The following is a 12,200-nucleotide window of genomic DNA, read 5'->3' as shown; positions in this document are numbered from 1 at the left end:
TTGCCAAAAATTCTCATTTTCGTCACCAAATAGTTATTCAGTACCATATTTATAACTTTAGTTGACGAATAAATTTGTCATGCATGTTGATCATTGATGAGGAAATAATTTCGTCACAATAAGATATAAAGGTGACGAACTTTTTCGTCTTCAAAAGTCATACATGGGTGACAAAATATATTTCGTCGCAAATATGTATATATACATGACGAAATTTTTAGTCACCAAACAACAAAATAAATAAAAACTTTCGTATATAAACTGCAGTAAATTTTGTCACAAAAAAAGTTTATTAGTGACGAATAATCACTTTGTCATAATAACAAATACAAATGACGAAACAAATTCGTCACTAAACTTGTTCCATATTTTATATTCAATTTAAATTATTATTTCACAAATATCCCTACTCATATTCCAATAGCCTTTTAATTGTACTAAGAAATCCACTAGCCATTCTACATCACTCCACAAAAAAATTCACTAAACAATTTATATTATAAATCAAAATATATCCATCAAACAACTTTAATAATAATCCATTAAGTATCACAAAAAAAAAACCATCAAAACAAATTTCAAAATGAACTAACATGGAGTCCACAAAAAAAAATAAATAAATAAATCAACACTCAATCTTGATTTGCAACTACAACTAAGCATCAATTTAGGAAAAAAAATTCAACAGTTGATCTTTATTTGCAAGTATGCTTCCGAACGTCATCAAAACCAATCTGCAAAAAAAATAAACAAGGCAAACATTAATATATTATCAATTACATCTAAACTCATATATAAATAATTTTATTTTATAAACCAATTTAGTAGAAATGCATTTAACAATTCAAAACTTCAAAGATTTGACGTGATCCTTGATGATAAAGCAACACGGATAACATAAGATGACAAAAGATCTCAAGAATACCATATATCACTATCACTAATGGCAGAATATATATAATACCTCCAAAATATAACGTAGCATTAAGGTACATTTGATTCACGACAATGGGCCGATGACTTTTTCAATGAGGTAAATTTGATCGGTGGAATTCAACACAAGAACCTTGTAAGACTTTTGGGTTGTACCATTGAAGCCCCCTCAATGCCTTCTTATTTATGCTAATTTGCATCCATGTATAAAGTAAAACAAACCCCTCAGTCCTAGTCAGCACAACAAAGTTGACAATGATGGATGTATTTCAACTAAAACTTATATGAAATATGAAAAACAAACCTCATGTTTACAGTGTATGCATTTTCAACAAAAAGTTGGGATTAGAGAACCCCAAAGAAAGGATTACTTATCGCATTATTCAACTCGGTCCCAGCTGAGTTCAGCACTGCTCTATCAACTTTATCTCTGGGTAGAAACAAGAACTCACCTCCTTCAATTTTCTCAAACCCACACAGCTCAATAAACTCAATTCCACGTTGCAGTGCACCAACTCTACCTTGAATGGTGGCATTAGTGAGTCTAATTTTACGGAATTTGTCCTCATTGGGATTTGTCGCAACATTCTTCACATAAGTTAAAAGCGTATTAAATGTCGTCTTTACTTTGGCCTCGTCATCCTTATGGTTCTTCTTGAGAGATCGTAGACACTCTCTCATTTGTTCTGCCTTTGTGGCAGGCCTGACTGGCAATGAGCTCTTCTTTTCCTCCACAACAGGTGCAGAAAGCATTGCAGTATCAAGATCTTCTGGTGGCAATCCAAGCTTCCGTCTTCTTTCTGCCTTGTCTTCTTCCAATTTTTGTCGAATTTTTTCCCTTGATAAAGGGTACTCTCAGAAGTATGGAGTGGACCATACAGAAGTTTTTGCACCAGTGGCAAGGATAGATACAGTAAGGATGATTATTGCTCTAGCTGCACAGAAGAATTGGACGATTTTTCAACTGGATGTCAAGTCGGCTTTTCTCCATGGTGAGTTGAGTGAAGATGTTTATGTGGAGTAGCCAAGAGGATATGAAAAAAAAAGGGCAGTGAGCATCTAGTTTACAAGTTACACAAAGCCCTGTATGGATTAAGACAAGCTACACGAGCTTGTTTTAGTCGAATCGAAGCACATTTCATTGGTGAAGGGTTTCGGAGGTGCGATAGTGAGCAGACATTATTCACAAAGAGAAGCAGAGAAGGAAAAATTATCATTATAAGTGTTTATGTTGATGATTTAATTTTTACTCGTAATGATGAAGTTATGATGTCTAAATTTAAAAGCTCTATGTTAAGAGAGTTTGATATGTCTGACTTGGGGAAGATGCGGTTTTTTCTTGGGATCGAGGTGCTACAAAATTCGGATGGTATTTATATACACCAAAGGAAATACGCATTGGAGGTTTTGAGAAGGTTTGGTATGATGGAAAGTAATTCGGTGGGCAGTCCAATAGTTCCAGGTTTCAAAATAAGCAGACGGAAATGGAGACTTAGTTGATGAGACGTATTACAAGCAGCTGGTGGGTAGTTTAATGTATCTCACTACCACGAGACCGGACATGATGTTTGTTACTTGTCTCATAAGTAGATATATGGCAAAACCAATGGAAATTCATCTATAGGAAGCTAAGAGAGCACTTTGATAATTAAAAGGGACTGTGAACTATGGAATTCATTATAAGAAAGGAGGAGATGGTGAGTTGTTGGCGTTTACAGATAGCGACTATGCCGGAGATATTGAATATAGAAAGAGTACATCTGGTTACGTGTTTTTAATAAGTTCAAGTGCTGTTTCATGGTGTTCAAAAAAGCAATACAATCCAAAAGAAAAATTAAAGCAAATAAAAAACAGCAGCAATCATAAAGTGATATACAAACCTGACTAACCCACTGTCTGAGACTCAATAAATGTTCATTCATTTCTTCTACTATGAAAAACTCAATCAAAGACACACCCATTATTAATCACATCACTAACTTAGAGCAACTCCCAACACTGCCTAGCAAAAATACGCAAAAAAGTAAACACATAGTTTTGTCTCTACTTTGGTTAGTGTGTATTAACTAGGGTCATGCTAAGTAAGAATTTTGATAATGAATCTATTTTCATTAAATACATCTTCAAACTTGTTAAATCTTAGTTAATAAGTAGTCAAACTGCTGTACTTTAACTAGTATATACTAACCAACATGAGAAAAATAAAATGATAAAACAAGTGAGACTTACCAAAAAGGCGATGTAGGAGTTCATGGGATACCTCCTCCTCTAAATTGTCCTTTGAAACCTTGCTTCTTAAGAAACTCCATGATGCTTGATGTGATCTCAAAATGCTCGTCAATCGACCCATTCATCTTCCCTATCTCTTTATTGTGTGCTTGAATTTCCTCTTTTTGTACTTGAATTTCATGTTTTTGTGCTGTAATTTTCTCTTTTTGTGACTGAATTTCCTCCTTTTGCTCTTGTATTTCCATCTCTAGACGCCTCACATAGTCACTGTTAGTCGAAGCACTGGTAGTCCTGACAGAGAAGGAACACCTCAACCCAAGTCCTTTAACATATCCCGACCTTGGCTTCAGCACCTTCACAGATAGCTCCTCCGGAGTAATTGGAACCACACCAGGTTGGGAGCAATGTTCAATTTGGATCTTTATCATATTATCCTGTCATTTAAAAAAAATAGAAAAATGAATAAAGATACAATTAAAATTGCAATCATCCTAATACAAAAGGTAAATATACATACATAATTCTCTTCGCATTTCGGAGAAATCCACTACTTTGTGACATCATTAAAGTGTGTAGATTTGTAAACACATGGCAACTCTGATAGTTGGCCCCAATTTGCAATTGTCTAATTTTTTTTGTTCAACTAGTAAGTTAAATAAGAAGGATGGTAGTAGAATCATCTTTAAAAAAAAAAAACAAAAAACGGAAAAAAAAATTAAAGAAGACCCACCGCCTCGTGTACCCTAACTGGGAGAGATTTTGACGCACACCTATGCTTCGTCTTCAATTGATTTCTATTGTCAATGTTAGCATTTGAGTGCTTCTACAAGGAGTAAGTTCCAATAGAAAAATATATATATTAGGAAGACAAGGTAATTGTCAACAATAAATAAACATAAGAAAAGTTTGCCAGCCAATTGGTATCATTCCACTTCTTGTCAATCAAGTTTTTCCATTTCTCGAGGTCACATTCAGGCGGTGGCTGGCTTCTAGCATACTCCTCTCCCTTAGCACTTTTAAGGTTCAGGTATTTTTTTCGTAGTCTGTAGTTGTGGCTGCTCAAGCTCCGTCCACACTTTGTTGCCATCGCTTTGCTAACATTTGTGGAGTCGCCTTCCATGTCAAATTGATCCTAGCAACAACCACAAATCTTGTAAGTCATAATTAATTATATTACATTACTTCAATCACTTATGTAAAACTTTTACAGTTAGACGCTGAAACATAGGTGCCGTAACTTCTTCGTTGACATGTTTCCACCTGCGAATGCTAAAATCTGGCAAGTGTGTTCGGACCTCAACACCAATTTTGGAGATTAATTAAGAGGCATGATCCCCCACTGGCGCACGATACTCCTGTGGTATGGGAACTTTGAGCTTTCCATCTTTTTGAACCATTGCTTGAACCTTCAACCCACATGCCAAGCCACGAGGGTGTCTACTAGGCACTGTTTTAAAGACATAACATTGACTGGTTAGTAATTAATTAAAGCGAAATCATAAAAGCAATATAAGTAACTTTTTTTTTTTTAGTAAGTCATAAAATAAAATGGTAACATATAGAGACATACAAGGGGCATTCCCCAGGCCTTACAACACCAAACAAAAAAAACTAGAGCTATAAAAGAGAAACAAAACCAAACAGATAAACTAAACTAAATAAACTATAAAGAGAATCATCCTAAAATACACCACACAAAAGAATGTTCATTTGCCACATGAGGAAAAAAAGGCTATGAACATTCAATAGACTAGCCAAAAACAACACAAAATACACTTGCACAACCCTCAAGAGAGAAAAAGCAAGCAAAACTAGAAAATAAACCCAAGAAAAGCCCTACACAAACAGCACTAGCAGCAGCCACACAGGTACAGTTGCAGCTTTCTTCCCTACTCTCAAGTTGATGCTTTTCATTTCTCAAGTTGTTTTCTCTTTTTCACAGTTATATTTGCTATTCCATTTTCTTGTTTCTTCACTCTTTCCTACATCTGCAGCTTTTTCGTTCTTCTCTGTTACTGCCAATTTCTTCCCTACTCTTTGTTTCTATTCAGTCTCTCCTATATAGCTGCTGTTTTGTTCTGCAGTTGCTGCAGGTGCTGATTCTTTTCTGTACTGCTATTGCTTTCTATTCACTAGTCTCCTTCTCTGTTTCTCATATAGAGCACTAGTATCCTTCTCTGTTTTGGTAAGTAGTTCAGCTACTCTCACCACAATTTCAGTACCTTGGGTGCTTCCATCAGTGGTGATGAAGTGTTCTTTACCCACAAATTGCATAATTTTTTGGGCTCAAGGTTGGCTGTGATTACCCTAGTGAGGACCTTTATGCTGGGGTATACCCTAGCCTTTATGCTGTTAAACCAATATCGCAAGCTTGGCTACACAATTTAACCTAAGATTTCACATAACCCATATTTTACAAGCCTACTCCCATCTGGGATCCAACATAGCAAATATGAAATTTGAGCATATCACAATAGTGTTCTAAATTTAAGCATTTAAACAAAAACTACAACTTGGAAAAATGTATTATAGTGTAGTACAACAAAGGCAAGGCAACAATTAAAGATTAAAGTCCGGAAAATTTCGAGGTCCAGTTCTTCAGTTAGCAAAATCCTCAAGTGCATTAAGTCATTACCACCCAGTAAATCCTCATCACAAACGAAGCAACCCAACAAGCAATTCACGTAAAAAGCCCAACAATTTCTCCTGAAAAAAATTCAATATGAGCAAAGAAATGAAATCAAAATTTTGGTCTTCAGATTCTTCAATAACTAATTCCACAACTTCATAGACAGAAGCAGACAGATATTTTCATCCAATTAAGCACAATGGAAACTATTGGAAAGGTTTTCACTCTCTTAGAAACTGCAGTAGCAAGATGGCACAAAAGGACAACATTTTATTTCTTTTCTATTTCCCCTCTTTCTCACATTTTCTCAGCTACCAAACAAAGAAAATCCTTAATAATAATTAAAAAAAAAAAACACTTCATCACTACTGGCCTTTACCCACAAATTCTGATTAAATCATTTTCTTTTTATTGACATAATTCTAATTAAATCATGTTTAACATGAAACCACGTAAAGCTTTTGTTTGTGTGAGAAAACAGAAACTCCAAAATGTCAGCCTCCCCATAACAACACTTGAAGCAAATATGAAGTGTTTTTATCATTTTATTTTTCCCTAGTTCAACAAATTCTTGCACTTTCAGCAAAAGTAGATGACAATCTATTTCATTAAACATAACCTGCAATGGCAACAACAATGGCAATGGATCAGATGCCACATCTTTATCACAACCTACTTTGAGTTTCTAGAACGTCCGGAAGGACTTCTACCACTCCTAGCCATAATCTGTTGCTTTCAATCCTCTACCACTGTTATTTTTTTTGTTTTTGTTTTTATTTTTGTTTTTGTTGTTTTTTCAAATTTGTAGGAACCAAATAGAGAAAGAAGCAACTACCCAGCTTAGTCATAATACTCAAATCTGGGTATCACATAGGGTAAGAGAGAGTTTCATCTACCACGTCAATTCTTTGATTTTTCTCACGTGCAATTATTGGGTACCAAAGTATTGTCACATGGTGCCTTCTTTGATTAAGTTTGGTTTACAGGATAGGGCTTATCGCTTATCCCATTTACATTAATGGTTTGTCTAATAGCATGAAAGGTGGCAATTAATGATTGGTGACGAGTACTATCACATAACAATGTCATGCTATACCCTTTTCTATACCCAATAATTTCTCTTTCTTCAATGTTTTTGTTCAAAGAACTAGGAATGCTTGAAAACTAAGAGCATCTCCAATAGAGATGTTAACTTTGTGTGTTATATGACAAAAAATTAAAAGTGAGACCAAAACATGTGTGTTGTTAATTTAGATAGTGAATGATGGTGCAATGGATGTGTTAAGGATATATATATATATATATATATATATAATAGATAAAATAAATAAATAATATAATATAAAAAGTGTGCTCCTCTGCTATTCCCCTCTTTTTCTCTCTCCCTCTCTCATTTGTTAGTGGCCTCGCCATAGTTAACAAGTCTTGTAACATTTGACATCAAAATTTGTTCTTAACAGTATCACTAACACTAATCATAATTAGCTAATTTTTGGCATCTAACACTAATACACTCATTAGTGTGTCCACTGTGGCAATTAATAATTGGTGAAGAGTACTACCACGTGACAATGTTGGGCATACCCTTATTGTATTCAATAATTTTTCCTTATTCATTGTTTTTGTTCAAAGAACTAGGAATGCTTGAAAACTAACCTTGTTTTTACTTATTTGCATTTATTTAGCTTAAAATTTAAATTCAAGTGCTTAAGAAGTTGTATTTTGAAAAAGTATAGGTGTTTGGTTTTCACTTTTTCAAATTTTTAGTTTTGGAAGCTCAAAAAGGCTAAGTATAGGGGTAGGAAAGATTAAAGAAACAAGAAAACGGAAGAACAAATATAACTGTGAGAACGAGAAAACAACGTGAGAAAGGAAAAGCACAACCATGAAGTCTCTGAAATTTTTCAAATCAGACAATCTTGAAAAAATGTTTACAATTCAAATTTAAAAGGCTGTCAAAACAAATGTGAGATGCCATCCAAAATAATGTCAAAACATCTTTAAAAGCAACTATATAAGAACCTAGAAATGATATTTTAGTTTAAAATTGAACAGTCTTGATAGTTTAAAAAATTAAATAATTGTTAATCATGAACTGTAGCACAAGTGAATAAGTAGACATTTTGACAGAAGGTAATATGTATGTATGTATGTATGTATGAACAAAACAAAACTTACAAGAGTTAAACTAGGGTATACCCCAGCACTTTTTACAGCTAAAAATAAAAATAAAAAATCAAACCCCATGAAACAAATTGCTTGAAATTTTTTGCACCATAGAATTATATTAAAACAGAGGATTTCTTTAGCTTAGTAAAATTCAGTATCTTACCGACACTAGATTGGGGGGCTACCTCCCTCGGTGCCTCCATATCGACATCAAGTGGCTGTGAGTGTTTGGTATCCACATTGTCATGTAAATCCCCATTTGGAACAACAATTGCCTCGTGCGAAGGTTGAAGAGATGACTGCGTCAATCGTTTTGGTGGCATTGGTAAGCCCTAAAAAACATAATATAAAAGCATAAACAATAAATACATAAAAATGGATAAGTAAAGATATGTATATGGAAACTCACCAAGGCCACTGTTGATATTTGTAATCTGATCCAGTCCACTCCTTTTCTTCCCAAGACTGGTCCTGACAAGTGGTTGCTTTGAATATTTTTAAAATGGTCAGGTAAAGGGTGTTGTCACTCAAAAATCTGTAGGCAAGTTGAGTGGTTGAGCGGTTGAGTGGTTGTGAGCTACCAGTAATTCTAATCTTTTAATTGGTTTTTCCTAATTATGTGCTTTGCAAGTTGTCAATCTGGCCTCTTCTTATGGAAAGTGGGTTGAGTATCTGTGAGCATATAAATAGTTTGAGGGAGAGGCAACCTGGAGGCAACCTGGAGAATCTGGCTACAGCTAGGGGCCATTCTCCATGGAATTCCCTATTGGATAGTCCTAGTTTGAACACTGAAGTTGATGTTATGGAGGTTGTCTAGTAGACCAGGCTGCATCTCGCGCCAGTTCCAGCAACAGTCCTAGACTTGCTGAATCCCTCTGGCAGGTAGTTCATGCTGTGGTGAAGTTGGTGATCAATCAGTTTGGCATGTGTATTACTGATATTATGAGGGTCAGGCTGCACACATGCGCTAATGCTAGTATTGGTGTTTCTAACATGGTCAAATTATGTCTTATTTCATTATACATTTGTGTTCCAGCTAACTTACTCCTACGATTTGTTTTGGCATGCATATTGTTGTATGTAGGATGTATATTTTCCAGTTTTATTTTATGACTTATTCTTCCAATAAAGTATACGGAAATATAAAGATAGTATTAACAAAGCATCATTAACAAATATATAGCTATCGATGACATAATAAAAAAAATCAATGGCCATACATATAGCACCTCATCGTCAACACTTTCAAAGGACTCAGCATCAGTGTCATCCTCATGATCTAACGGTATGTAGTCATCATCATCTACCCTAATGTTCTTTCCCTTCTGATTAACACAATTTGGCTGAGTAGAACCCATCAAAGAAGCTGCTATACGCTTCAATTGTAGAGCATCCATTTTCTTATTATTCTTCTTGATTGTCTTATATCTTTCCATTTCGTACTCTGTTCACTTCTGTTTCGCTAGAAAACTTGGTTTGATCCATTGTTTCTCCCCTTTGGCCATTTTGGTAACTAAAAAGCATAAATTGATATAAAACATAAAATATAAAGCATAATTTTACTTGAAGAGACGCAACAAAATATAGCATAACCATGTAATGCATTAAAACATATGTCCATATAGAAATCTAAAAAAAAACAAAAACTACATATCATAATCCATATCAGGTTCCATATCAAGATCCATATCATTATCAAGTATGCCAAGTTCTTCATCTTCTTCGTCATCTCTACTATCTCTCTTTGTTTTATTTGGAATAACCTCAGCTTCAATATCATCCCTATGAAATCGAATAATATCTTTGTAGACGTCCCCGAACGCCCCGGGAGGATGAGTCCCGTTCTGTTCGTTTTGGGCTCACTACAGTTCAGACTCTCAAATTGTCACGGTTCTCAATCTGAACCAAAGAGTCCAAATCTGGCAAATCGTTTTTGAAAACAGATTTTTTGTAAAGAAGTGCCAAACATGGACTACTTTGCCAGATACAGAGTCGCCACCTAAATGTTTTATTTTAGGGAAATTTAGGAAACCCTGACTCGTTGCCTAAGGCCACGTGTCCGTGATCACCAAAGTTGCCTCGGCTCGGGAACTTGGGTACGATTGGGAAAGGTCACTTCGTGAGCACCCCCGCTCGCCCGATCAAAGATCGGCCTCTACTAACCATGATATCTAGTTTTGAAAACATTATGTGTTCTTATTCCGGTTATTAGCCTAGATTTACTATGTGATGTGCACAACATACAAGTATAGACTGGGTCGCCTGAATTGGAACAAAACATTTCATGTTTGTTTATTTGAAAATGGTTTGATGGTGCTACTCGCAAGTAGGCTAAGACATGGATTTGCCACCCTCGGGTGGGCTTAGAAAAAAAACATGATTTTGCCACCATCTAGTGGGCTTAAAACACACATTTTAACGAATTGCTCCAACTCAAATAACCCAACCTTCACCCACAGGCATTCAGGCAGTTATATCACATAAGCCTATAGCCTCATGGTAAGCATGCTATCATGGCAGTCACTCACACGCATGCAAGGATGCTAAAGCATAAAACTTACCGAGTACTCCAAGCCAAAACAGAAGCTAATTAGAAATCCATGCATGATCCTAACTATTCAGAAATACCTAATGCAACACATGCAAGATGCAACTAAGATAGGCTTGGCTATTCTAAAGATGGCATGCGAAATGCTACAACCAACAAGTATTCAACTCGGAATTGAAATACAATGCAGTTAGTATGATGCGCCGAGCCCGGTGCATGCAAAACAGATGAATGAATGCAAACATGCTATCATACTGTATGCTAATTGAAACATGCCCTAATCTAACCATCATAAGCTGGTAAATAAAAGGGAGAAAAACGTTAGGTTGGAAGACATACATCATATACACGCACACTTATTACAGTTGTGCCCTCGCTCGGAGGGTCCGAATAAATAATATACAGTCCCAAATGAATAATTACAGTCCAAATAATTACAAAACCCTAATTAATTAACAAATTAAACTAGGAAAGCAATAAATTGGCACGTAAATCTGTGGACCGCCTCAGCTTTGTTCCGAATGATGAATGATGCATGCTCGGGTTGCATTTGTCGGAAAATCTCTTGTGATGCCCCGGTTTGCCTCTGTTTGCAATTGTTCTTGGAATGCGTGCCAAGCTCCGAAAGGCTGCTGATTTCTGATTTGCTGCAACAGAGAGCAACAAAGAGGCATGGCAAAGTATTTTCACATATGTATGCATGACTACTCTTTAGGGAGTGTAGTCCTCGATCCTCGTGCCACCAATCACGCATCTCAATGCATGATGGCCGAGGAGTCGAATTGCACGACTCAATATGAAATGAATGCACATATAAACACAACAAGACCTAGACTCCATCATGGATAATCCGGAGTGTCGGCGACCAGGAATTGAGACACGTTCCGTCACTCGGAGTACGAAACGTACCTCGTTTCCCGTGCTTGGGCTAACTCCTATCCCAAGCACTATGCAATATGCATGACATGCATGAATGCATTCCTAACATGCAACCTAGCATACACAATGCTATGAAATGGCATACACAATGCACGATGTAACGAGGCATACACAATGCTCTAACATACAACCCAGCGTACGAAATGAAATGACATACACAATGCACAATGGACTTACACCAATATGAGTGGACCTCAGCCACACTCACATCAGTAGCCATTAGGTGAGAATGAGACTATCGAAATGCGTGCACACATGCACGCAAACCGAGGACCGATCCTAGGCATAACATGCAACTCTAACAAGGCATGGCAAGGGATGCAAGATGGCATACAAACTCATAAATTCCGGCACTGAAATATGATGCTAAACAGCCCCGAAACATGGAAAAATGGCACCCGATGCATGAGATGAACCCCGAAACTCAAAACTAGGCACATGGAATGACTTATAGCTATACAAAGAATGCATTATTTGATTATGAAGTATAAAGACAGAGCCAAGGCAGTCCCAAAACATGAACATTTCTAGTTCAAAGCATGGCCAAAAAGTGCTAGCAAGATGGACTAAAATAGCATGCAGGATTGGCTAGCAAACATGAGTTATATGGCAAGTATAGGATGCACATGGAATTTTATCAAACCAGAAAAAATCAGTGAATAAAACATGTGAAAATATGCCCAAATAACCATGGAAATGTAGCCAACACATGCACAAACGAGGGGCTCCTTTGGAAGGGCATACAAGGGGTTA

The 12,200-nt window shown here is 36.2% G+C and overlaps 1 protein-coding gene across 1 annotated transcript; it reads right to left on the bottom strand.

Annotated features, from left to right (window-relative positions):
* Positions 1 to 1,168: 1,168 nt before the first annotated feature.
* On the bottom strand, positions 1,169 to 9,396 carry LOC114273847 (uncharacterized). The gene is made up of 4 exons (XM_028215658.2): positions 9,190 to 9,396; positions 8,146 to 8,292; positions 4,146 to 4,294; positions 1,169 to 1,771 (listed from the first exon to the last, which is right to left on the bottom strand). The coding sequence occupies exons 1-4, from the start codon at positions 9,394 to 9,396 to the stop codon at positions 1,279 to 1,281; spliced, it is 996 nt and encodes a 331-aa protein (XP_028071459.2). The 3' UTR covers positions 1,169 to 1,278.
* Positions 9,397 to 12,200: the final 2,804 nt, after the last annotated feature.

Source organism: Camellia sinensis, chromosome 1 (genome assembly GCF_055761805.1).
Source record: "Camellia sinensis isolate YWXY chromosome 1, ASM5576180v1, whole genome shotgun sequence".
NCBI classification, from domain to species: Eukaryota; Viridiplantae; Streptophyta; class Magnoliopsida; order Ericales; family Theaceae; genus Camellia; species Camellia sinensis.
Note: the sequence above shows the minus strand (reverse complement) of the source record. Positions and strands in the feature narration are given on the sequence as shown.